Source organism: Pelophylax lessonae (genome assembly GCF_965119305.1).
Source record: "Pelophylax lessonae genome assembly, chromosome: 1".
In the NCBI taxonomy this organism is placed as follows: Eukaryota; Metazoa; Chordata; class Amphibia; order Anura; family Ranidae; genus Pelophylax; species Pelophylax lessonae.
The window spans coordinates 496,928,065-496,954,109 of record NC_138768.1 but is presented as its reverse complement, the minus strand read 5'-3'; the positions used below and the strand labels follow the sequence as shown (position 1 = coordinate 496,954,109).

The following is a 26,045-nucleotide window of genomic DNA, read 5'->3' as shown; positions in this document are numbered from 1 at the left end:
ATAACTTTGTCCAATCACAGCTCTGTGCCCAGATTGGGGTGCAAGGCTTCCTCCAATTAGGGCCATATGCACTGTACAGCCTGTAAATTCAGGGGTTCGCAGAAAAGGAAACAGGCGATGTTTGGCCTGAACTCGTGCTGGGCCCGAACTACAGTCTGCCCTCATGTTGTGAAGCACTGTGTAGACTGCTGGAGCTATACAAATCCTGTATTATAATAATAATCTGTCCCTACAAAGCAGAGGTTTTACACAGCAGGCTTAGGTACATAAAGTCACAATGTAAAGAGTTCTCTTGGCTACAGAAAAATGAAGGCCTATGCTAGAAGCAACACATTATATAACTTCTGCTTTAAGAACACCGTCTCTTCTCGTGAGTCACTCCAATTATTACATGCAAAATTCGGATGGAAGCCCCTAACGTCATGACGTTGCATTTTTTGGACGCCTGTACGTTGTGAACAGCAGAGTAGGTTGTACTTATACAACCACGCCTATAACTGTATGGAGGAAAGGCGATGATGCGTCTGCGTTCGAAGGCGTGCCGTGGTCGTGGTCTGGCCCATCATGGAAACGATGCTGATTGGTGTGAGATGAAGAAACCAGGTCACGTGGACCGTCGTCGAGCGGCGCGGGGGTCGCGGGAGTCCAAGATGGCGGCAGAGCTAGTGGAAGCGAAGGTGAGACCGGGAAAGAGGGGGGTGATGCAAGCTAGAGTATATTTTACCTTGTGTTTCACTGGTTATTGCACACTTCTTTTTTGCAGCATGCTTTTTTTTTTATGTAGTGCGGCACCACCTTCTACGCCTTTATCAACGCATCGCCAGTCATTACCGGGCTTCAATTGTCCATGTTTCAGTAAGATTTTCTGGAAGTTTCTCATACATTCATCAAGGGGCACTACAAGTCTTAGGTTTTTTTTTTGCTGCGTAATCCTTTGATTTGTCCCCTAAGTGATTATCAGTTCTCTCCTCAGATTTTGGGTGGGAAGCTAAAAGTCTTCCCTGGATTCTATGATAAATGAATGCATTGATGACTTTGTTTATCTATTGAGATTTTAGATGAGGTTTAGGAACTTTCCTGTAGAGTTTAGTGACAGTTTTATGTATGATACAAGTGCAATGAGTCTTCAGCCCTTGCCCCCCCCATATATATAATTTTTTTGTCTACATAGCGATTTATGTATGAGCATAACGACTTGTCTTGTCTGCGATACTATTAAAGCTTTGAAACTCACACAACTTTGTGGTTCTGGGATGCTAAATATACAAATTCTGATTCAAAGACAGGCCTCTTTCACACGGCCGCTCCGGATTTATTCTCCGCTGTGGGACTTTTTTTTTTTTTCTTTTACGGAACGGATGACACTTGTGTCATCCGCTCCGTATGTCCGCATATCATCCCATCCGTTTGCGGATGATATACGGACATAGTGTAAGTCTATGGCATTGCGGATGACACCGCTGACATCCGATTTTGCTTCCTTTCCTTATTTTGAACGGATGAAAAAATAGGGTTCCGTTCCAAAAAACGGAACAGAATAGAACTGAAAGGAAGAAAATCGGATGTCAGCGGATGGTTTTCCGCTGACATCCGCAATGCCATAGACTTACATTATGTCCGCAAATGATCCACAAAAAAATAGGATGATTTGTGGACACACGGAGCGCCCGTGTGAAAGGACCCTAATGCCCCGTACACACGTGCAGATTATCTGAAGACTTTTGTCTTCAGATTTACCTTTTCTATGTAGTGCAAGGGCCTGCCGGATTGCATACAAATTGAAAGTGTTTAGGTTTGACCTCATATTATATGGTTTTGGTAAGTCTACAGACAAAAGTCTTCAGATAATCTGCACGGGCATTAGAGTAAAAATATTTCTGTAAAGTGATATTAGCCTCCCCCCCCCCCACCCCCCCCCAAAAAAAAAAAAATATATATATTGCATCTTACCAATCATTAGATGTAGCTTCATCAGATTTCTGGTCTTCAGGCTTCTTTCTCTATGCCCAGGAACACATCTCCTGTTTGATACAACTCTGTAGGAATGAGCACAGGGGGCACATCAGCTTTGCCAGTCTGGGCACAGGAAGTGTTAGATGTACTAGCAGATTTAAATACACTAAACAAATTTGATGCCAAACTCCAGCTCCCACTTTAGAATCATTTACAACAAATCTGTTTGTTTTTTTTTTTTTCCTTTTGGGATAAAGATTTTACATGGATAAATAAAAGCTGATCTTTTAAATACCCCTTCCAGTGTTAAATGTTTTTTGTCTCATCCATTGGACTGATGCATTCTGCTGGAGAGCTTGAGCTTTTGAAAAACAGCTGTATCACCAGATGAAATTAGAGGTTAGCCTAAAAGAGAACTAGTGCCGTCCTCTCATCCAAGATTTGGTAAGCTTCAAATATGTTTGCTTTTGGGTTTATAGAGGAAGTAAACTCTCCTCTGACACTTTTACCTATAGGTAAGCCTATGATGAGGCTTACCTATAGGTACTGTAAATATCTCCTAAACATGTACAGTTTAGGAGATATTTACCTTACATGCAGCCAGTGATTTCACTGGCGCATGCGCTCTGAAGGAATGGCCGCTGGTGCCGTTCCTTCAAAGTCCTGTGCCGTGACCGTCGGCTCCCGCGCACGTGCGCTGGAGTGACGTCACCGCGGCTCCGGCCAATCAGATGGCCGGATGCCGCGATCCCGGAAGACTGGCGACTGAACATGTCGCCCGTCATACAGGTGAGTGTGCGGCATGGTGGGGGCTCGTTGTAAGGTAAGTATTTCATAATGAGCTAGTAGGCGATGCCTACTAGCTCATTATGTGTTTCTTTCAGGTTGTAAAAAAAAAAAGTTAAACTAGTTTACAACCTCTTTAACCGGTTGCCGACCGCCGCACGACTATATACTGCGGCGGTCAGCCCCGGCCAGGCAGAGTGACGTATCGGTACGTCACTCGCCTGTCACTGACTTGCGAGCCTATAGCGAGCGGGCGCGCGCCCGCCGCGGCTCGTTCACAGGCAAGTCAGTGCGTGTGACCGGCGGACTCGATGTCCGCCGGCCACACTACGATCGCTCCTGTGAAGGGAGAAAGACAGAGCAGCTTGTGTAAACAAGCTGCCTGTCAGTTCTCCCTGTGTAAAAGTAAAGATCTGACCGTTCTACTATGTAGAACGGTTGATCTTTGCTTTTACACCAATAGCAATGTCCCTACACAGTAGAAAGCACGCCCCTAGGACACACTTAACCCCTCCCTGTCCAATAAAGTTAACCCCTTCCCTGCCAGTGTCATTTTTGCAGTAACAGTGCATATGTATAGCACTGATTACTGCAGTAATGTCACTGGTAACCCCAAAAGTGTCAAAAATGTCAGTCAAGGGTCCGATCTGTCCGCCGCAATGTCGCAGTACCGAAAAAAAAATCGCAGATCGCCGCCATTACGCGTTAAAAAAAAAAACACCAAAAATGACAAAAATCTTTCTCTTTGTTAGTAAACGCGATAACTTTTGCGCAAACCAATCAAAATACGCTTTTTGCGATTTTTTTTTTTTTTTTTACCAAACATAGGTAGCATAAAACAAATTGGCCGAAAAATGTTAAAAAATTTTGATTTTTACTTTTTTTTTTTGGGGAATTTCATATAAAAAAATGTGAAAAATATTGTTATTTTTGCAAAATTTACGCTCTTTTTTTGTTTATAGCGCGTGATCAAAAAATCGCACAGGTGATCAAATACCACCAAAAGAAAGCTCTGTTTGTGGGAAAAAAAGGACGTCAAATTCGTTTAGGTACAGCGTCGCACGACCGCGCAATTGTCCGTTAAAGTCACGCAGTAAAAAATCGCAAAAAAACCCCTGGTCCTTTAGCAGCCAAATCCTCCGGGGCTTAAGTGGTTAATACTGCTTGAAGGGAGAAGTTTGGGGTTGTAATATTTAAAAAAAAAAAAAAAAAACCCCACACATGGTTTTCTCCATGCTGCAGCATCAGTCCTCTTGCAGCTCGAAGCCCAAGGATGGAGTGGTCCTCACTCTGCTCTGTCCCTCCAGCTTTCATTGGGGTGCCAGGCTGAGGAGGGAACATGAGCAACTGGCTTTAGTTTTCAGCCACATGCTGAGATGCTAAACCAGCTGCCGGTCAGTCATCTGAGTAGATGCTGACAATATGCACTCCTGTGACCCACAAGAGAAGTATGGCCAAAAAAAAAGCTTTGGCCAGGTCTTTGTTTTGTTTTTGATAGACTAGAGCAGGGGTCTTGAAAGTACAGCTTGTGGCCACGTCTGTCCTGCTTGGACATTTAAATGTGGCCTGTAGCAGCTAGGTTATTCAGTCCTAGCACAGACATTCAGATTAGTTGGTCTCTGCTTAGGCTAACCCTCCACTGCACCCTCAGTGTGCTGGCAGGAGGCAAAGTAAGAGTGATGATTTCATCAGTGTGCTTTTTCTGTTGCGGGGACAGATACATAGGGTCAGCCTGTTGGGGGCAAAGAGGTAAAGGGGGGGCAGACTTTTTATTGCAGAAGAGGTGTATTATGAAGTAAATGCTTCTGCCTATTTGCAGTCTTTATAGTGCTCAGCTGTGGGTACATTCTCAGGATTATGTCTGTGAGCCAGTTATATCATTGCGTGTTGACCGATGCGTCACCCAAGAGATGCCAGCAAAAGACCTTGTGAACGCCGGACCATTGGATTTCCGCTTTAGGGTCACCATACATATAACAATCTGACCATTCAGTCTCTGTACAATCCACTTTAAATTGACTAAAATTATGTAATATGAGTTGCTACCTACTCTATACAATCAGACTGTCCTTTCCAATACATACAGTGCCTTGCACAAATATTTTGCCCCCTTGAACTTTGCGACCTTTTGCCACATTTCAGGCTTCAAACATAAAGATATAAAACTGTAATTTTTTTTTTTTTTTGAAGAATCAACAAGTGGGACACAATCATGAAGTGGAACAAAATTTATTGGATATTTAAAACTTTTTTTAACAAATAAAAAAAAAAAACTGAAAAATTGGGCGTGCAAAATTATTCAGCCCCCTTAAGTTAATACTTTGTAGCGCCACCTTTTGCTGCAATTACAGCTGTAAGTCGCTTGGGGTATGTCTCCATCAGTTTTGCACATCGAGAGACTGGAATTTTTGCCCATTCCTCCTTGCAAAACAGCTCGAGCTCAGTGAGGTTGGATGGAGAGCGTTTGTGAACAGCAGTTTTCAGTTCTTTCCACAGATTCTCAATTGGATTCAGGTCTGGACTTTGACTTGGCCATTCTAACACCTGGATATGTTTGTTTGTGAACCATTCCATTGTAGATTTTGCTTTGTTTTGGATCATTGTCTTGTTGGAAGACAAATCTCCGTCCCAGTCTCAGGTCTTTTGCAGACTCCATCAGGTTTTCTTCCAGAATGGTCCTGTATTTGGCTCCATCCATCTTCCCTGTCCCTGCTGAAGAAAAGCAGGCCCAAACCATGATGCTGCCACCACCATGTTTGACAGTGGGGATGGTTTGTTAAGGGTGATGAGCTGTGTTGCTTTTACGCCAAACATAACGTTTTGCATTGTTGCCAAAAAGTTTGATTTTGGTTTCATCTGACCAGAGCACCTTCTTCCACATGTTTGGTGTGTCTCCCAGGTGGCTTGTGGCAAACTTTAAAGGACACTTTTTATGGATATCTTTAAGAAATGGCTTTCTTCTTGCCGCTCTTCCATAAAGGCCAGATTTGTGCAGTATACGACTGATTGTTGTCCTATGGACAGAGTCTCCCACCTCAGCTGTAGATCTCTGCAGTTCATCCAGAGTGATCATGGGCCTCTTGGCTGCATCTCTGATCAGTCTTCTCCTTGTATGAGCTGAAAGTTTAGAGGGACGGCCAGGTCTTCGTATATTTTCAGTGGTCTGATACTCCCATTTCAATATTATCGCTTGAACAGTGCTCCTTGGAATTTTTAAAGCTTGGGAAATCTTTGTATCCAAATCCGGCTTTAAACTTCTCCACAACAGTATCTCGGACCTGCCTGGTGTGTTCCTTGTTCTTCATGATGCTCTCTGCTCTTTAAACGGACCTCTGAGACTATCACAGTGCAGGTGCATTTATACGGAGACTTGATTACACACAGGTGGATTCTATTTATCATCATTAGTCATTTAGGTCAACATTGGATCATTTAGAGATCCTCACTGAACTTCTGGAGAGAGTTTGCTGTACTGAAAGTAAAGGGGCTGAATAATTTTGCACGCCCAATTTTTCAGTTTTTTATTTAACAAAGTTTGAAATATCCAATAAATTTCGTTCCACTTCAGGATTGTGTCCCACTTGTTGTGGTTTCTTCACAAAAAATTACAGTTTTATATCTTTTATCTTTGAAGCCTGAAATGGGGCAAAAGGTCGCAAAGTTCAAGGGGGCCAAATACTTTCGCAAGGCACTGTATTTGGTAGATTTAGAGGATAAGTTAACTTTTAGAAAAAACAATAAATGCACATTATTTGCAGGTCAAAAAATGTGCTATTTATTTATTTTTTGTTGCAGGGTTCTTGAAAGCCTTTCACCGGCGATCAGCAGATTACTGATGCCATGCGGGTCTCCCGCACACTGCCGGTGTATTGAATTTCCCGTAAAAGTAAGCCAATACTCGCTGACAGGAAGACTCAATGAACTACCACAGTACTCCACAGCGCAGTTAGTGCATTGAAATCTACAAGCCCACAGCCGCAAAGGATGTTGGGGCTTGTAGTTCATTCAGACACACAGAGCTGTGTGTCTAAATGATGCGGCCGTCTGCTACGGGGAGTGGGGGGTTGCAGCACTGGGAATATGTTCTACCGTAAAATCGGGTGGAACATGTAACCTGTTCCCAAAGCCTGACCATACACTATATAATCTAATTGTTCAGTCTCCTTTGGATCTGATCTACCATCAACCTGAGGTGAGTACTAGCTTAGTAAATTGTTTTTGTCCCCATAATGCGTAGCTTTGGTAAAGTTGCAGGAGATTATACAAACTCTTTACAATCAGATTCTATAATGTATGGCAAGTTTTAGCTGCAAGTGAGAGGATATCTTGCCAATGCAATGGAAATCCCCTCTTAGACCATTGTCATTAAACACGTTTCCTAGCTAGATTTTCCCCTCTATACCTGTTTGGTGGCAGTGCAAAATTTTTTCTTGTAAATTACACATTTTATATAGCACAGAAAACATGCGCCAGTGCTTTACATATGGATTTCACATTCACGTCAGTCCTTTCCCTTGAGGAGCTTGCAATGTAAGGTTCACATTCATACTTGCACCACTTTTATTCACCGTGACATTGCTACAGGTTACCAGTTTAGAGTTAGAGGAGGTCTAGTGCTAGAATTTTTTTCTCTCACGATCGCAGCAATGCCTCACGTGTGGTTTGAACAGTTTGCATATGTAGGCGCAACTTGTGTATACGTTTCTTCTGAGCGTGAGCCCAAAAGGGACGGGGTGCTTTAAAAAAAAATTTCTTTATTTTTACACTGTCCCTTTTTTTTTTTTTTTTTTTTTTGATCACTTTTATTCCTATTACAAGGAATGTAAACATCTCTTGTAATGGAAATAAGCAGGACAGGACCTCTTTAATGTGAGATCTGGGGTCATAAATACCTCAGATCTCACTTTTTCACTTAAAAGTAGGGCTGCAAATAACTATTATTTTCATAATCAATTAGTTGGCCGATTTTATTGTTTAGATTAATCGGATAAAAAAAAAAGTGTGTGTATGATTTAGTTAATATTCTTGAATATCTATATGCAGTGGTAAATATAAATATCCAGCTATATAGTTGGATATTTAATCCACTCTGAGACCCATATATGTATTATTAGAGGTTTAAATGTGATACATATCAGACTCAGAGATCAATATTTTTAAAAGACCTAAAACACTGTTTTGCAAATTTTTAGACCGGATTGGTATATAATATTTATGATAGACTCCCCTTATTAATAGGCAGGTAGCTTGACACTGCGCCTGCTGTCATTTGAAGGAGCAGAATAGAAAACTACCGTACTCAATCAAACGAATCTTCAAATAGTGTATGTCGGGCCTTGACAAACCCAGGGCGCCAGGTCGCATTTGCGACTAGAATTAGCGACCTGGTGCCTGGGGTGCCCTGCAGGAGGTGTCCTGTCCCTTTTGCTCCCCCACCTTCTTTCCCGAGTGCACGGACTTCCACGCCGTCCATAAATTGAGGCCCCGGCTTTTCGGCCTTCTTCTGTTAGATGAGAGGCTAGGGGAACTGGCGCCCTCTTGTGGTGGCCGGGAGTAATGCATGTTCTCAATGCCTTCCTTCTCATCTGCTCTTTGGAAGGAGATGGGAAGTTTTTGCAGGCTTCATCTCTCTGTACAGTTACCTTTGCTTAAAGGTAAGTGGAGAGGGAGTGTGGTTATTATTAATTTATTATTTTTTTTTTTTAATTAATAAAAAAATAAAACATTTTTTTCAATTCTTATTAAAAGGAAAAAAAAAATTATATATAAATTTTATTTAATAATTGGAAAAAAAGTGTTGTGTGTGAATTTTTTTTTTTTTTCCTCATCGCTGTGCCTCAGCCGAAGGCCCCTTTCACACGGGCTGTCTGATCGGGTCCGCCTGTCAGTTTTTCAGACAGACCTGATCGGACCCTTAATTCTCCTCTATGGAGCGGTAATCTGCTGCCATCTGATCCTGTCCTCCAAAAACAGATGGATGGTGGTTTTATTTTCTATCCATCCCATGGATCGGATCAGATGGCATCGGATGGAAAGAGACAGACAGTCTGTTTCCATCCAATTGCGCTATAGAGGAGAGTGGGGTTCTAGCCGTATTTATGTATAAATTTAGTATCCGTTTTATTAAATAAAGCTTGGTTGAGCTTTATTTGAAAAAAAAAAAAAAACTGGCTCCTAACTTTTTTTTAGCTGGCTCCTAGATTTCAGGCAAATTTGTCAAGCCCTGGTGTATGTGGTTTTTGCTCAGAAGTTATATTCATTTTAAAATTTAATGTTAAAAGCAAGTGGAATTTTCAAACACTCGTCCATTCAATGAATATACAAATTTTTGTACAAATATAGATGGAAATATTTGTCCAAAAATCCAATACATGTATGGACAGCAGCAGCGTGCTTTTTTTTTTTTAAACGCCTGTCATGATGGGGTTAAAAAAATATAGCCCTTTTTATAGTAAAAAAAAACAGCAGATATCACTACTGTGATATAATTATCATTTCTACTGTGAAACAGTGAAAGTATTATATCATGTATCGTTTTGTGTGTGTATATGTATATATGCAGGATATTTTAACTGGAAGTCAGACATGAAGGTATATATGAAAGGTGGAGGGGTGGAAATGACTATTTTTTCATTAACCACTTTACCACCGGAGGATTTTGCTGTCTTCCGTCCAGGCCACTTTTTGCGATTCGGCGATGTGCGAATTTAACTGACAATTGCGCGGTCGTGCGACGCCGTACCCAAACGAAATTTACGTCCTTTTTTTTTCCCACAAGCAGAGCTTTCTTTTGGTGGTATTTGATCACCTGTGCGATTTTTACTTTTTGCGTTATAAACAAAGAGCGTTTATTTTGAAGAAAAAAAACAATATTTTTCACTTTTTTTTATGAAATTCCCCCCAAAAAAATGTAAAAATCTATTTTTTTTTTTTTAAATTTTTGGCCAATTTGTTTTCTGCTACCTACGTTTGGTAAAAAAAATCGCAATAAGCGTATTTTGATTGGTTTGCGCAAAAGTTATTGCCTTTACTAACTAAGGGAAAGATTTCTGTCATTTTTGGTGTTTTTTTTTTTTTTTAACGCGTAATGGCGGCGATCTGCGATTTTTGCGGGACTGCGACATTGTGGCGGACAGATCGGACCCTTGACTGACATTTTTGACACTTTTGGGGGTACCAGTGACATTACTACAGTAATCAGTGATATATATGCACTGTTACTGTAAAAATGACACTGGCAGGGAAGGGGTTAATTTTATTGGAGAGGGAGGGGTTAATGTATGCCTGGTGCTTACTGACGTGTGTGGGGGGGAGGTGACTGAGTGACAGAAGGACAGATCGGATGTCCAGCTATGCTGAACACTCCGATCTGTCAGTCCCGGTCACTATGGAGATCCGCCCGCTCTGTTTACACAAGCGGGCGCATCTCCTCACTCGATTCCCCGACGATCGGGGCAGAGCAGCGGCGATCGCCGCTGCTCCTCTCCTGGCCCGACTCCCGCTGTGACTGAACACAGCGGGAGCGAGCCTCCGGCGGCGCCGCCCACAAGGGGCGGAGTCCAGCGACGTAGGTCTACGTCGCTGGACGGGATCGTGCCACATTGCTGCAGTAGCAGCAATGTGAGCAGGGCGGAAGTGGTTAAAGTACTACTAAAAGCTGAGACTTTTTTCATGGATATAATAATTTTAAATATAATGCACAATAGTTAACTTTAAATGTAATTGTAATGCCTCTATCGGCCTCCACCTTCTCTGTGCAGGGAAGATGAGCATCTGAACCCAGAGCCCTTAAAGTGATTGTAAACGTTGTCATACTTACCCTCTCTGTGTAATGATTTTGCACAGAGCAGCACGGATTCTCCTCCTTCTGGCCCCTCCTGCCTTCAAAGTGCCTCTTTAGGAAGCAGCAAAGTATAGTACTGTACAAAGTGTCCCTATAGCAAAGTACAAAAACCTCTGCCTTTTTTAGAATCACTTGGTTCCTTCTCTTGCCCAGGACTACATTTCCCATGAGGCATTGCTCCTCACACATTCATAAGTTCTCTGCCATCTACATACATGTATGTATGCTATGTATACATTGCACTGTTTTTTCTGATATGTAAACAAATAATGCATTCTGTATGCAGGACAACTAATCTGCTGACCGATTAATCGATTACAAAAAATAGTTGACAACTATTTTAATAGTCGATTAGTTGCCGTTTAATCGATTAGTTGTTTCAGCCCTACTTAAAAGCCATAATAAAGACACTTTAAGGGCGGACATGATGTTTGACGTCGCTCCGGTCTTCCAAGGGCATATAGTCGCGTGGGGGCCATCTTGCCCACACTCCACTTCCTGCCCATCCACACAAGGGATTGGATTGTTTACCAACGACTCAGGTAGGTGTGGAAAACAGGTGGGAGGGGGGTGGGCACCTCTCCCGCCACCCATAAAAGTGACAATGGGGTGAATCTGCCCCTGGGACCACTTTTATGATAAAGCAGACTGCCTGCTGTGTGTTTTTAAAAAAAAAAAAAATAAATAAATAAAACACACTGGGGTTATTTGCTGCCATAACCCTGGTATTTAACAACAAAGTAACAATGTAAATACATGCTCGGTGGTTTGGAAGTGGTTCTAAAGGCTGACAGTTTTTTACCATGAAGGTAAAAAAAACACCTGTGTGCTGCTCCCCCTTCAGCCTCCCCCAATAAAGTGTGATCTCAATCCAGTGATGTGCATTATAGCTGAGGCATTCCCAGTCTCTTCTTCCTCATTGGCTGAGATGCAGGTGCCATCGGCTCTTTCTGCTGTCATTTGCAGCCAGTGAGGTGAGGGCGGGGGCTTAGCCTTGCTCTGTCTCTCATGTGCCCCCATGTTTCAGCAGCTGCAGTCTTTCCCTTTTCGCCTCAACCAATCTTTTATGAATTCAGGGCTTCCTCTGGCTGAGGCAGGTGGATCATTTTTACCATCTTAGCCATTCAGAGGAAATATTGTATTGATACAATGCTTCCTGTGAATGGCTGGATGAGCAGCGCTCGCCTTAAGAGCTGGTTCACATTAGTGCGACACGACTCCTTACTACTTCGGGGGCGACTTGTGCTTTACAGTGCACCACGACTTCGGAGCGACTTGCAGGGACTTCACATAATGGAAGTCTATGCAATTCACTCCGAAGTCGCCCCAAAATGGTACCGGACCCTTTTTCTAAGTCGGAGCGACTTGTGTCGCTCCTATTAGAACGGGTCCTGTAGCGGTCAATGGACCGGGATGGAGCGCGACTTGTCAGGCTGACAAGTCGCGCTAGTGTGAATGGGCTCTTACTTGATTTTTATTTTGAAAGCTGGACACAGTCTCCTTACCACTGCTGGAACAGCTAATGCTACATAGTTTTACCGTGTTCCCAGTAGGGGCATCTGTTGGGCCCTGTTCACATCAAACGTTCCCGTTACACAATTTTTGTGGCACTATTTGCACATGATTTCAAGTTTCACAAAGGTCCAGCCTGTTCATATGAATGGGCTGCCTAACGTGCCTTTGTCACCTGAAAAGAAGCTCTTGCTTCTTTTGGGGTTCTAAGCTTCACATTATTTTGAAAGTTTTTATGTGCGGTCCTGTTAAGTAACATGACAGAACCGCAACGCATTTGGGGTGCCACTAAGGGATAATGGTACCCAAATGTGCGTTGTGTAGTTATCGCTGAGATTCTGAATCACGAAGTGTGAATTAGTGAAGGGTATTTAGTTTGACCAACTTGGTCCAAACAAAATGCTCCATATAGAGCCTTTTTTTTTTTTTTTTTTTTTTTTTTTTTTTTTTGTACATGGTTTAGTTAAGTTTTTTGCTTTTTACTTTCTGCCAGAAAGCTCCAATGGGAAACGCAAACCAAGGGTTGATTTTTATTTTTTTTCCCTGCCTCTAAACGTTGAGCTTTAAAATATGCCTGTAATTGTCCTAATGTGCATGGACACATATGAGGATAACATTGAGCTGCTTTTACAGACAAAACAAAACTCCTGTAGTAGCAGCTATTTGTTTTTTAGCCAGTGTGCATGGAGCCTACGTGTCCTTTCTCCCTGCTGTCTTGTTCCTCTATCGCAATGGTGTCCAAACTTTTTTCAAAGGGGGCCAGATTTGATGAAGTGAACATGCGTGAGGGCCAACCATTTTGCCTCACATTTGAACCATTAAAATTACACACACGTATACACACACACACGTGTGTGTGTGTGTGTGTGTGTGTGTGTGTGTGTGTGTGTATATATATAGTAAGCATCAGTACTTTATGAATAAAATCACACTTGCTGAAACAGGCAGTAGGATTGTAGTGACACCTCCTCGGTCAGCTCCATACACACACTTATATGCACGCGCGCGCGCACACACACACACACACACCACACTTACAGAAACGGGCAGTAGGATTGTAGAAGTGACATCTCCTCGGTCAACTCCACAGGATCCTTGGTCGGCTCCTACAGGTGGCTGTGTGCGGTGAAGGAGAGAAGGCATTCTGCATTCCCACGCAGTCGTGGGCAGATAGAGCCGAGCGGGGGGGGGGGGTGGAGCGGGACTCGGGAGCTGCCGAGGGAGCCCAAAGGAGGCCAGAGGCCCCGCTCCCAAGCCAGCACGTGGATGTGAGGAGGCATTGACAAAAGTCAGCAGTGTCTCAGGGCCGTACAAAACTAAAGGACAGGCCGCAACTGGCCCGCGGGCCGGACTTTGGACATGACTGCTCTATCGGCATGACCATGTCTCTTCTGATGACTTTTCCTGAAACCAAGTTTTTTTATTTTTTTTTAAGACCTTAAGACAAAATAGTTTGTCTAGTCATATCAGCTGAGTTCACACTACCATGTACTAGAGGTGCACGATTCTGGATAAAATGAGAATCAGGATTTTTTTATTAAATAAAAATCACGTTTCTCTAGTATTTTTTTTTTTTTTTTTTTCCCCCCCAAAAAATTGCGTTTAATACAGCGTGACATAAAATATTGTAACTGCCATTTTATTCTGTGGGGTCTCTGCTATCCTATCTATCTTGGTGTGTAATTTTCTAGCAAAAATAACTGATTTTTAACTTGTAAGCAACAAGTGTCAGAAAAAAGCTTAGTCTTTTAAGTAGTTAAAGGAGCTGTAAGGCAGAAGATTTTTCTTTATCTTAATGCATCCTGTGTATTAGGATAAAAAGCCTGCTGTGTGAACAGCCTCCCCAGCACCCCCTAATACTAACCTGTGCCCGTTTCTGTCTAGTGATGTCCAAGTCTCTCGACTGTCCGAGAAACTAGATTTGACTGACTGAGAAACAGCCGCTATGCTACTGTTTTCTGTGGCTGTCCAAGTCCACTAATCAGAAGAGGGGGTGGGGCCGAATGGCAGCTACGTGTCTGAATGGACACAGAGCTGCAGCTCGGTTCGGGTGTCCCCATAGCAAGCTGCTTGCTTTGGGAGCACTTGATAAGAGGGAGGGGCCAGGAGCAGCCACGAGGGACCCGAGAAGCTCTGTGCAAAACCAACTGTACAGAGGAGGTAAGTACTGTATGTGTGTTATTTTAACAAAAAAAAACTTTACTATTTAAACTGACCTCATTTGCAGATAAGTTCATAAGTTTGTTCTAAAAGAACAAAATTATACGGTTTCTTCTCTCAGCACTTTGCAATGTTGCCTGCTGGGTTTTTTTTTCGCGCTGTGAGCAGAGAACGGCTTCAATGAGGCTTAAAAAAAAAAAAAAAAATCAGTGTGATGCATTCTTTACAATGTATCAACACCACTATCAATACAGTGCACACCAGTATGAAATAGTGAGAGGTCTGCCAATCTATGAAATGATTTGTTTCATTTAGGTCTCATTTTATGAGTGTACCAGATTTTATTTGATCAAATGAAGATTTGTTTTTGTGTTTTAGTATACTCCCCAGATATATTTATACATTTGTTTTATCTCTGTTGATAAAACTTGCATTTTATTTTTTTCAGAACATGGTGATGAGTTTCCGAGTATCTGATCTTCAGATGCTTCTGGGATATGTCGGACGCAGTAAAAGTGGCTTGAAGCATGAGCTTGTCACACGAGCTTTGCAATTAGTGCAATTTGATTGTAGCCCTGAAGTCTTTAAAAAGATAAAGGAGCTCTATGAGACAAGATATTCAAAGAAACCCGCTGATTTAGTTACCACAGCTACAACACAACTTACACAGTCACACCGATCGGACTCTTTGCTCATCCATCCATCTTTTGACCATGGAACAACTGCGACTAGGACTTCACTTTCTCAACCCAACATGGACTACCAGTCTGTATATGCAAAGCATGTCAATGGTTTATCTCGGATACCTCCCAAAGCAATGAGCAAGCCTGAGGTGCGACTTGTCAAACTCCCTTTCTATGATGTGGTTGATGAGCTTTTAAAGCCGACAGAACTTGGTAAGGTGTATTTTGAATTTTTTTTTTCAGATTCGTTCATACCATTCTTCCCTTTTTTTTTTTTTTTTTTTTTTTCCTTGGTTTGCTACATGAGTGAGAGCCTGTGTGTAGAAAGTGCTACTGATACCTTTTTAGAATGTAACTTAAGGGTTTGAGAAGGGTGCCATTGATTTAATATTTTCTAAGCCAGAAAGGGTAGGGGTGGTGAAAAGGTTACTTTAGTTTTAGGCTTTAGCATCTTCTTACTATTAAAGGTATAAATGTACCTGCCTTGAGTCTCTTGTTGATAAAGAAGTGTTCTGGTTCATGCAGGATGTCTGTTGTGCATAAGATTTTGGAAAGTGTTTTTTTTTTTTTTTTTGAGTTTTGTAAGGTAATTGTGCAAAGTGTCACTAGTGAAAAAATATGAAAAAAATACTTCAGTGACAGTTGCACACAAAATATAATTGTGTTGCACTGCCCAAAAACAGAAATTGCAAGTTCATAAATACAGTAATACCTCATCTGCCCCCTCGGGGGGCATGTTTTTTTTTTTCTTGACTGATTGGGCTTGTAAGGTGCTGGGCTGTAGAAGTAGTGGGCGTCGCTGCTACAGGCCCCCTGGTTGTGGTGTCTGTACCTGGAGTGCTGCTGGGGGGGGGGGGGGGGGGTGGAGGTCTCCCCTCCTGGGGTCCAGGGTCCGGTGCTGCACCATGTGGTGCAGCCATTTGGCCCTGGATTCTGCATTCCTGGCTTCGGTGACCGTGTTTGTGTAGTCCAGTGGCTATGTTTTTTTTTTTTTTTTTTTTTTGTTTCCCTATAGTTTCAATGGGGTCATTTTCCTGTAGTTTGTGGGGGCTTCTAGTGTCAGGTCAGCATTTTCCTCTTTCCAGCAGTGTGGCAGACTGTTTTGGCGCTCTCCAGCTGGGGTGTTGTCTCTGGGGGGTATTCTATCCTTCCTCTGCTGTGTACAGCGCCGCAGGTGCACTGATTCTTGTGGTGCCCCAGCAGTGCACAGAAGGCAGGGGCCTCCCGTGTTTTTTGTTTTTTCCTCAAGCGTAGCGCAGTTTTGTTTTAACCCTTAATGGTCATGGAGCCTATGGAGTGGCTTTCACCACCCGATCAACTCCTAGAAGCTGCGGGTCCTTCTGGGTCCCAGTCTGCGCTGGCTGCCATGATGGCAGCCCTGCAGTAGCTATTAGCCAAGTAGATATGGCCCTGCAAAGGAGGCCTGGCAAGCTGCGCCCCTCCCCGCCTTCACCTGTATCCTCTGCTTCCTTAGAGTCTGAGGTGGATTTGGCTGCTGCGGACGAGACTCAGCCCACTGGGTCTGAGTCCACGCACATTGAGTGTTCGAATAGTGAGGATGAGTTGTCGTCCTCTGCAGTCGCGCATGAAAAAGCGCTGGTGGAGGCCCTGATTGTGTCAGTGCGGGAAACTTTAAAGTTGGAGTGCTCTGCTGCAGCTGAGTCGGCAACACTGGTGCAGTTTGGTACCTGCAAATCTTCCAAGGTGACTAGGGTGTTCCCCTTTCCTGCCTATTTTGACGGGGTTGTCACTAGTCAGTGGGGTTCCCCGAAACGCTTGGTTGGAATACCTAAGCTTTATGCTAGGAAATATCCCTTTTTGAAGAGTCACGTCTGAAGAACTATCGGTTCCACCGTTGGACTCTCAGGTTTCCAGGCTGAATAAGACCACACTTTTGCCTGTGGAGGATTCTGTCTTTGAAGGACCCCGTGGACAAAAGAGCGGAGGCTCTGGTCTGTTACCTCTTCACCGTGGCTGGTTCAATTTTTGAGACCAGTGTTTGCCATCACCTTGATATCCCAGACTTTAACAGAATGGGCAAAGATTTTGTGCCAGGATCTGGAGGGGAGTTCACCCTTCTGAGCTGGTGGACCTGGCGGATTAGTTGATCAAGGGGTTACAGTATATTTGTGATGCATCCCTGGATGCGGCCCCTTTGGGTAATGACGGTAATCCTTTGCCGCATGATCTGGTTTAAGTACTGGTCAGCTGACCAGGCTTCTAAAAATGTGCTGACTGATCTTCCTATTGTAGGTGACCGTCTGTTCGGTACCTCTATGGAAGAGAATATTAAGGGTCTTACGGGAGGCAAGAGTACATTGCTTCCATTGGGCGTGCAAAATTATTCAGCCCCCCCAAGTTAATACTTTGTAGCGCCACCTTTTGCTGCGATTACAGCTTTAAGTCGCTTGGGGATTGTCTCTATCCGTTTTGCACAAAAAGAGACTGAAATTTTTGCCCATTCCTCCTTGCAAAACAGCTCGAGCTCAGTGAGGTTGGATGGAGAGTGTTTGTGAACGCAGTTTTCAGTTCTTTACAGATTCTCGATTGGATGCAGGTCTGGACTTTGACTTGGCCATTCTAACACCTGGATATGTTTATTTGTGAACCATTCCTTTGTAGATTTTGCTTTATGTTTTGGATCATTGTCTTGTTGGAAGACAAATCTCCGTCCCAGTCTCGGGTCTTTTGCAGACTCCATCAGGTTTTCTTCCAGAATGGTCCTGTATTTGGCTCCATCCATCTTCCCATCAATTTTAACCATCTTCCCTGTCCCTGCTGAAGAAAAGAAGGCCCAAACCATGATGCTGCCACCACCATGTTTGACAGTGGGGATGGTGTGTTCAGGGTGATGCGCTGTGTTGCTTTTACGCCAAACATAACGTTTTGCATTGTTGCCAAAAAGTTCGATTTTGGTTTCATCTGACCAGAGCACCTTCTTCCACGTGTTTGGTGTGTCTCCCAGGTGGCTTGTGGCAAACTTTAAACGACACTTTTTATGGATATCTTTAAGAAATGGCTTTCTTCTTGCCACTCTTCCATAAAGGCCAGATTTGTGCAGTATACGACTGATTGTTGTCCTATGGACAGAGTCTCCCAACTCAGCTGTAGATCTCTCCAGTTCATCCAGAGTGATCATGGGCCTCTTGGCTGCATCTCTGATCAGTCTTCTCCTTGTATGAGCTGAAAGTTTAGAGGGATGGCCAGGTCTTCGTAGATTTGCAGTGGTCTGACACTCCCATTTCAATATTATCGCTTGCACAGTGCTCCTTGGGATGTTTAGCTTGGGGAAATCTTTTTGTATCCAAATTCGGCTTTAAACTTCCCCAACAGTATCTCGGACCTGCCTGGTGTGTTCCTTGTTCTTCATGTGCTCTCTGCGCTTTAATCGGACCTCTGAGCCTATCACAGTGCAGGTGCATTTATACGGAGACATGATTACACACAGGTGGATTCTATTTCTCATCATTAGTCATTTAGGTCAACATTGGATCATTCAGAGATCCTCACTGAACTTCTGGAGAGTTGCAGTTTGCTGCACTGAAAGTAAAGGAGCTGAATAATTTTGCACGCCCAATTTCAGTTTTTTTATTTGTTAAAGTTTGAAATATCCAATAAATTTTGTTCCTCTTCATGATTGTGTCCCACTTGTTGTTTCTTCAGTTTTATATCTTTGTTTTGAAGCCTGAAATGTGGCAAAAGGTCGCAAAGTTCAAGGGGGCTGAATACTTTGCAAGGCAGTGTACATTACTCTGTGTGTGTTGCGGGCGGGGGGGGGGGGGGGGGGTTTCCCTGCTCCTTTTTCTGTGTCTCGCCTGTTGGAGTTTTACAATTGGGTGCAGATCAACGTTTGGCTCTGGGCACCATCAAGGGCCAGATTTCCGCCTTGGCTATTTTCTTCTCTATCGTCCATTGACAGACAGCTCCATATCTTAGACCATTGGGTTGTACTCCTCCCATCAGGAATTGAACACTAGGCAGGAAAAAGCTTTACAAAGCCCATGGGGCTGTTCCTGCAGGCATAACCCCACACACTCTGCTACAGCTTCCAGTTTGTTTCTGCCTAGTTTAGGAGTTCCCTGCTGGGAAAACTTTTGTTATATGTAAATTTTATTTACTAGTTTAGATTTCCTGGAGAACTACAAGCAACAGCCGGCTGAGGTTTCAGACTGGATAATCTAGATCCTTAAGGTCTCCCAGCCTGGCCAGCGAGCGTGTGCAGGTTATAGTCCAACACTAAGCCTCGCCACGACAGAGCCCTGATGGATGGGGACGAGCCTGCGAGTGGACCGTCTCGCTGGGTGGGACGTGTTGATGTGGAACGCCCTGAGTCGCAACATACCCCCCCTGGCTGGCAGCAGCCCCACCCTGGGTGGAAGGTGGTATGTTCGGAGTGGTGCCTACCTGGTACCATGGTATGGTGAGTAATGTTGTACCCCACCCAATCCTCTGGCGGTCTCGGGGTGGACGTGGGCCCCCTCCTGGGAATGGTCGGATCCTCGGTTCCCCTGGCCTCTCGGCCATACCAGGCCTCCCCGGTTGATTCCTGATCCCCTTCACCCTAGTAGGTTCCTACCTTGGGGGACTGTAATATTACGGCCACTGCAGCTTTCCTGTGGGGGGGGGGGGGGGTTGTGACCTGGTGGGGTCTTTTGTTAAGGACCTGCCAATGCCACTCATTTGGGACCCCCCCTTGGGGGTCCAGGAGACAGCATGGCACACCGTAGGGGCTGCCATTTTGCTGTAGATTTGTGCTCCTTATTTTCTATTGCAGATGTATGGGCAGCTATTTTCTTTTAGTCCAGATTGCTGGACAGGCAGCAGGCATGGCACATTTGATCTAGCAATGACCCAGGCATTATTTTTAGTTTCAATTTCCTGTGTCGGAACATTTTTACTTTTGTTTCACAGAACGTTTTAGCAAGCCTCCTGAGTGGTTGAATGTTTTTGGGGTCCCCTGTATGTTTTCCTTACTCTGCTACCAGATTGTATGGGATTGGGATTTGTGATACCACTAGTGCGGTGTGGGATCGCGATTTGCTATCATTTTAAAGTGACACTGCATTAATTTTAATCAGTGAAAAATGAAGTCTCAGGACAGTGTTTCACCTACAGACCCCCTCAGTGCAGCTGCTGGACCCTCTGGGTTGCAGTCTGTCTGCTTTTACAGCAGTCTTGTAAAGCCTGGTGTCAAAGGTAGATTTTGTATTCAAAAGTATTGATCGCTGCAAGCATCCACTGCCTTCACCTTCATCGGTGGTATCCTCCGATTCTGAGGCAGATATGGCTGCCACGTACGCTCCCTATCCTGATGGACTGGTGTCCTCGCATTCTGATGGTGAAGAGGACCTGTCCTCTCCAGCCGCCGCACGAGAATGCGCATTGGTGGAAGCACTCCATTTCCGTGCGACAAACTTTAAAAATGGCTGAGTCTACAGCGTCAGGTACGCAGGTGTCTTTTGGTTCCCGCAAAGCCCATAAGTCAGACAAGGTGTTTCCTTGTCCGGAGCTTTTTGACGATAATTGTAAATGAACAATGGCGGCACATCATGCACATGCTAGCGGTGCCCAAGTGCTTAAATGCCGTTATCCCTTTGCGGAGGCGGTTTCCACTCGATGGACAGTGCCATCGAAGATGGATCACCCAGTTTCCAGATTGAATACGTTTTTACTGTGATTCCAGTGGAGGAATCCCCGGCTTTTACAGACCCCATGGATAAGACAGGTGGAGTCTGTCCTGCCATCTACACGTGTTGGGTTCCATACTAAAACCGAACTTTGAACGTTTTGGTGTCAAAGGTGGTCATTGAATGGGTGAAGTTACTTAAGGGAGCTTAGAATCTGAACAGCTCCCCCCGGCGCTGATTGAACTCCTGGACCAGGTGATGCGTCAGGGTACAAGATCGAACTCCAGTCTCCACCGTCAGACAGGTTCTTACTGTCAAATCTGCATCTGTCTCCAGACTGGTTAAGGCAGGGCTTGACAAATTTGCCTGAAATCTAGGAGCCAGCTAAAAAAGTTAGGAGCCAGTTTTTTTTTTTTAACTAACAACCAAGCTTTATTTAATAAAACGGATACTAAATTTACAAATAGATACTACTAGAACTCCTCTTCTATAGAGCAATTGGATGGAAACACTCTCTCTTTCCAACCGATGCCATCTGATCTATCTATGGATAGAAAATAGAACCACCATCCGTCTGTTTTTAGCGGACAGGATCAGATGGCGGCAGATTACTGCTCCATAGAGGAGAATGACGATCGGGTCTGCCTGAAAAACTGACAGGCGGACCTATCAGACAGCCCGTGTGAAAGGGGCCTTCGGCTGTGGCACGGCGATGAGGAAAAAAAAAAAAATATATATATATATATATATATATATATATATATATATATATATATATATATATATATATATATATATATATATATATATATATATATATATATATATATATATATATATATAAATTTTTTTTTTTTTTTTTTTTAAAGAATTGGGGAAAAAAAAAAAATTATTGTTTTTAAATTTAAAAAATAAATTAACCACACTCCCTGTCCACTTACCTTTTAAGCAAAGGTAACTGGACAGAGAGATGAAGCCTTAAAAAACTTCCCTCTCATTTCCTCTTTGGAAGGAGATGGGAAGGCATTGAGAACATGCATTACTCCCGGCCACCACAAGAGGGCGCCAGTTCCCCTAGCCTCTCATCTCACAGAAGAAGGCTGAAAAGCCGGGGCCTCAGTTTTTGGACGGCGCGGAAGTCCGTGCACTTGAGGAGAAGGTGGGGGGCGCAAAAGGGACAGGACACCTCTTGCAGGGAACCCCAGGCGCCAGGTCGCTAATTCTAGTCGCAAATGCGACCTGGCGCCCGGGTTTGTCGAGCCCTGGGTTAAGGGATCTATGAGAGGCGGTACAAGATCTGCTTGCGCAAGAGGGGATTGTGCCGGTTTCCTCTACTTATTGGTTGAGCCAGATGGAGTTGTGTGTGTTTTTTTTTTTTTTTTTTTTTTTTTTTTTTTTTCCAACCTGACTATGTACTATGTATGCAGTCTCTCAGGAACGCTTTCAAGGGTTTTTATTCTAACGTGTTTACTGTGCCCATAAAAGAGGGCTCGGTGTGTCCGATCCTTGTTCTTAAGGCTCTAAACCGCTTCGTGCAGGTACAGAAAGTTTCGGATCGAATCCGTCCGCACGGTAGTGGCGTCCCTTCTTGGCCTCCGTGGATAACAAGGATGCATATCTACACATTAGGGGTCGACTGATTATGGGCAAGGACGATGTGCACTTTCCCCGATATATCGGAATCGGCCCCAGAGGTTACCGATTTGATTGTGATTTGATCGTGATGTCATTGTGTATGTTGCGCCATGCGCCTCCTCACTGGGACAGCTTCCGCCTCCTTAGGCTGGCTGCCTCCCTCAGCCTCGTCTGGAGCCGGGGGGGGGGGAGGTCTGGGGACAGTGAGTGTACAGTACACACAGTGTGTTTAACACAACCACCATACATATATCCACCCACAGCTCCCCAGTGCCAGCCAGCCACAGGCCCTGCCTGTACCAGGTAGCCAGCCACAGGCCCTGGGCCTGTGCCAGCCAGGCAGCCACCCATCACCACAGGGTGCCAGGCAGCCACCCATCACCACAGGGTGCCAGGCAGCCACCCATCACCACAGGGTGCCAGGCAGCCACCCATCACCACAGGGTGCCAGGCTTATATTCAATTTCAGTAGTGTCTTTAAAATTTCAATGGAGATGGATGCAGATAGAAAAACTAAGTGTGGTCTGGGACTATTTCTCCTCTCCAGGAAAAGCAGCAGCAGTGTACATCACGTGCACACACAATGTAAGCAATTGGATCTATCGCTGCAAAAAACAAAAATGCATCAAATCTTTGGGCCCATCTAAGAGTTCATCATGTTGAATTATATCATGCAGCACAGAAAAAAAACAATGAATCACAAGTGAAACATCACTACCCCAGGCAACAATAACAGATATGTTTCAGAAAAAAAACAGGTGGCTAAAATCGGATGGAAGATTCCCAACTGCTGCAGTAACCATGGCATTATCTGTCGGGGGGTGTATGTGGGGCCTCTGTTATGGGGATGGCAGTCTATGTGGAGTCTGTAATATCCCCCTCATGTCTCTCAGTATGGTTCCCGTGTGTCCCTTCACGGTCCCTGTGGGGGCGCTATTGCGGTTCTGCCACGGTGTGGGGGGGGGTTTGCTGGGGTCCCTGAGTCTCCTGTGATGCTTGTGCAACGTTTTGGGGGTACAGACATGTTTGTGGGGGCCGCATCTGTGTAAAACCGCTGGGCTGCCTTTTCAGGTGTGGGCAGGCTGTTTTGGCCTCATGTGAGAGCAGCAGCCATTTTCTGTAATGTCTTGGCGCCCTTTCGGGCGCCATCTTTAATGTGGGCGATTTTGTTTCCTCATGTGCTCGGCGGCCATTTTCTCGAGCCTTACCCATAGACTTACATTGGCAACCATTTTCTTGTGGCTCAGACCTATGTTCGGCCTCTAGTGGCGTGACATCATTTCCTCTTTCCAAGCACAAAGATCAAGCTGGCAGCATTGGAACAGTATAGACACACTTCTGGGGGCTTTTATGCTATTTTTTTTTTTCTGGGTTATATCTCTGCTGGCAGTTATCTTTCAGTGCTTAGTAGCACAGGTTAGTCACTCATTGCGGTGGGAACTGCCGCTATCGCCGATTTTTAAAGGGCCAGCTCCATTTAATCTAGAAGTGTTTCTGATGGATTCCCAGGATAGCAAATCTCCCCCCCCCATCTCTGGTGGAGGGTTCAGGTACTCCTGAATCCTCTGCAATAGTCTCATTTACTGCTGCACTTACGGCTTTAGCGGCCAAGGTGGATCTGTTGATGTCTGAGCGGGCTTCTAAAAAAAGGCCCAGGCTTTCTCAATCTTCTGATTTGAATCTAGATATGGTTGCTACGGACAGTGTACCCCCTTAGGGGTCTCAGTCCTCTCAGTCGGATGGGGGGGGAGGAGGAGGTGGAGGATTCCCCCCTCCGGGTCGGCCAGAGAACGCGCTGCAATGTCTGCGCTCATTAGCTCTGTTAGACATGCTACATTTAGAAGATGAGCCCCACCTGCCGGGTAAGTGGTCTGGGTTTTGCGGGTCCCAAAAGAAGTCGGTTCAGGTGTTTCCCTGTCCCGCTGAGTTTCACGAAACAGCGAATGAACAATGGCGTAATTTTAAAGCGCAATTTTGTGGTGCCTAAGCGGTTTCAGTACCGTTATCCCTTTGCGTCTCCGGTGGATTTGTGCTGGACTGTGACCCCTAAGGTGGACCACACTGTATCCAGGTTAAATAAAGCCACTCTGATGCCCGCGGAGTCTCGCGCTTATCTGCAGTCGCAGTGACGATCCGTTGCATCTTGTGGTTGAAAAGCTGGCCGGCCGACCAGTCTTCCAAGAATACTGTATCTGACATCCCTTAGGCAGGGAATCGCCTTTTTGGGGACTCCCTGAACAAATTGGTGAAGGGGGTCACTGGGGGTAAAAGCATGCTGCTGCCCCAGGTGTCCAGGGGCAAGTCTTTCCACGGTAAGCGAGGCCCTTCCTTTTTAAACCTAACCAGGGGTCCTTTCGTGCCTTCAAGGCACAAGACAAGGGCAAATTCTTCAATGCCTCTGGTGGCCAGAAGAAGCCTTTGGCAGGCAAGTCTAAAGCTGCCCACACTGGCACGGCGGCCCAGTCCGCCTCCACCTGAATGGGCACCCTCACCCGTTTCAGGGGTGGGGGGACGTCTGCGATGTTTTACCGAACCTTGGCTGGCCAAGATTCAGGACAGATGGGTTCAGGAACTCATTCGGTCAGGGTATAAGATCGAATTTCGATCACGCCCAGCAGACAGATTCCTCTCCAATCTTCATTTGACCTCAGATCGTTTCCAAGATCTCCAATGGGCGGTTCAGGATCTCCTCGCCCAGGGGGTGATCGTCCCGGTGCCACATCGGGACAAGTTTTGGGGTTTTTACTCAAATCTGTTAACGGTGCCCAGAAAGGAGGGCAAGGTGTGTCCAATTCTGGACTTAAAGTTTCTGAACCGCTTTGTGCGTGTTCAAAAGTTCCGGATGGAATCCCTCAGATCAGTGGTGGCCTCCCTGAGTCTAGGAGATATCCTGGCTTCCATCGACCTCAAGGATGCGTATTTACACATCCCCCCCCCCCCCCATCTACGAAGGTCATCGGAGGTACCTCCGATTTGCAATCGCGGAGGAGCACGATCAGTTTGTAGCGTTGTCTTTCGGTCTCACTTCGGCTCCAAGGGTGTTTACCAATATGCTGGCTCCTGTCCTGGCCCTGTTGCTGGCACAGGGGATTGCAATCCTTGGGTATCTGGACGATCTCCGGTTAAGGTCGAGTTCCAGTGCCACTCTCTTGCACGACCTGTCAACCACGGTTCAGATGCTCCAGGAGTTCAGGTGGACCATCAATTTTCAGAAGTCGACATTGTCTCCTTCTGTTTGCCTCCCTTACCTGGGGATGGTTCTGGACTCCGCCCAGGCTAAGGTCTTCCTGCCGGAGGACATAATCCGGACTCTGAAGAACGAGGTCAGGTCCCTCGGGGACAATGAGTCCTCTTCGCTGCATGCGGTCCCTGGGATTGATGGTGTTGGCCTTCGAGGCGATACCATTTGCACAGTTCCACACACGATCTCTGCAAGCGGAGTTTCTGGCCAGGTGGGACAGACGTCCTCCTTCCTTGGAAAGGAGGATTTCTTTGAGCCACCAAGTCAGAGAGGATCTTCTGTGGTGGCTCCAGTCTCCAGCTCTGACGGAAGGGAAATCCTTCCGGCCGTTATGGACGGTGGTCACCACGGACGCCAGCCTGTCAGGCTGGGGTGCCGTTCTGGGCAATTTGTCTGCCCAGTGCACTTGGTCACAGGGGGAAACCTCCCTACCGATAAATGTCTTGGAACTGCGAGCGATCAGATTGTTTGCTCCATTGGTCGGATCCTCTTCGGGGCGGCCCTGTGCGTGTGCAGACGGACAACCCAACTGCAGTGGCTTGCATAAATCACCAAGGGGGCACCAGGAGTGTCCGGGCGGCCAAGGAAGTGGCTGAGATTCTGTC

General features: G+C 45.1%; 1 protein-coding gene across 1 annotated transcript in view; it reads left to right on the top strand.

The window, feature by feature from the left end:
• Nucleotides 1-498: 498 nt before the first annotated feature.
• PIAS4 (protein inhibitor of activated STAT 4) overlaps nt 499-26,045 on the top strand; it is a 192,701-nt gene continuing 167,154 nt past the window's right edge. Inside the window, exons 1-2 of the mRNA XM_082270879.1 lie at nt 499-677; nt 14,703-15,150. Of these exons, the coding sequence (XP_082127005.1) occupies nt 516-677; nt 14,703-15,150 (610 nt within the window). The 5' untranslated portion in view covers nt 499-515. The remainder of the gene's footprint in view (nt 678-14,702; nt 15,151-26,045) is intronic.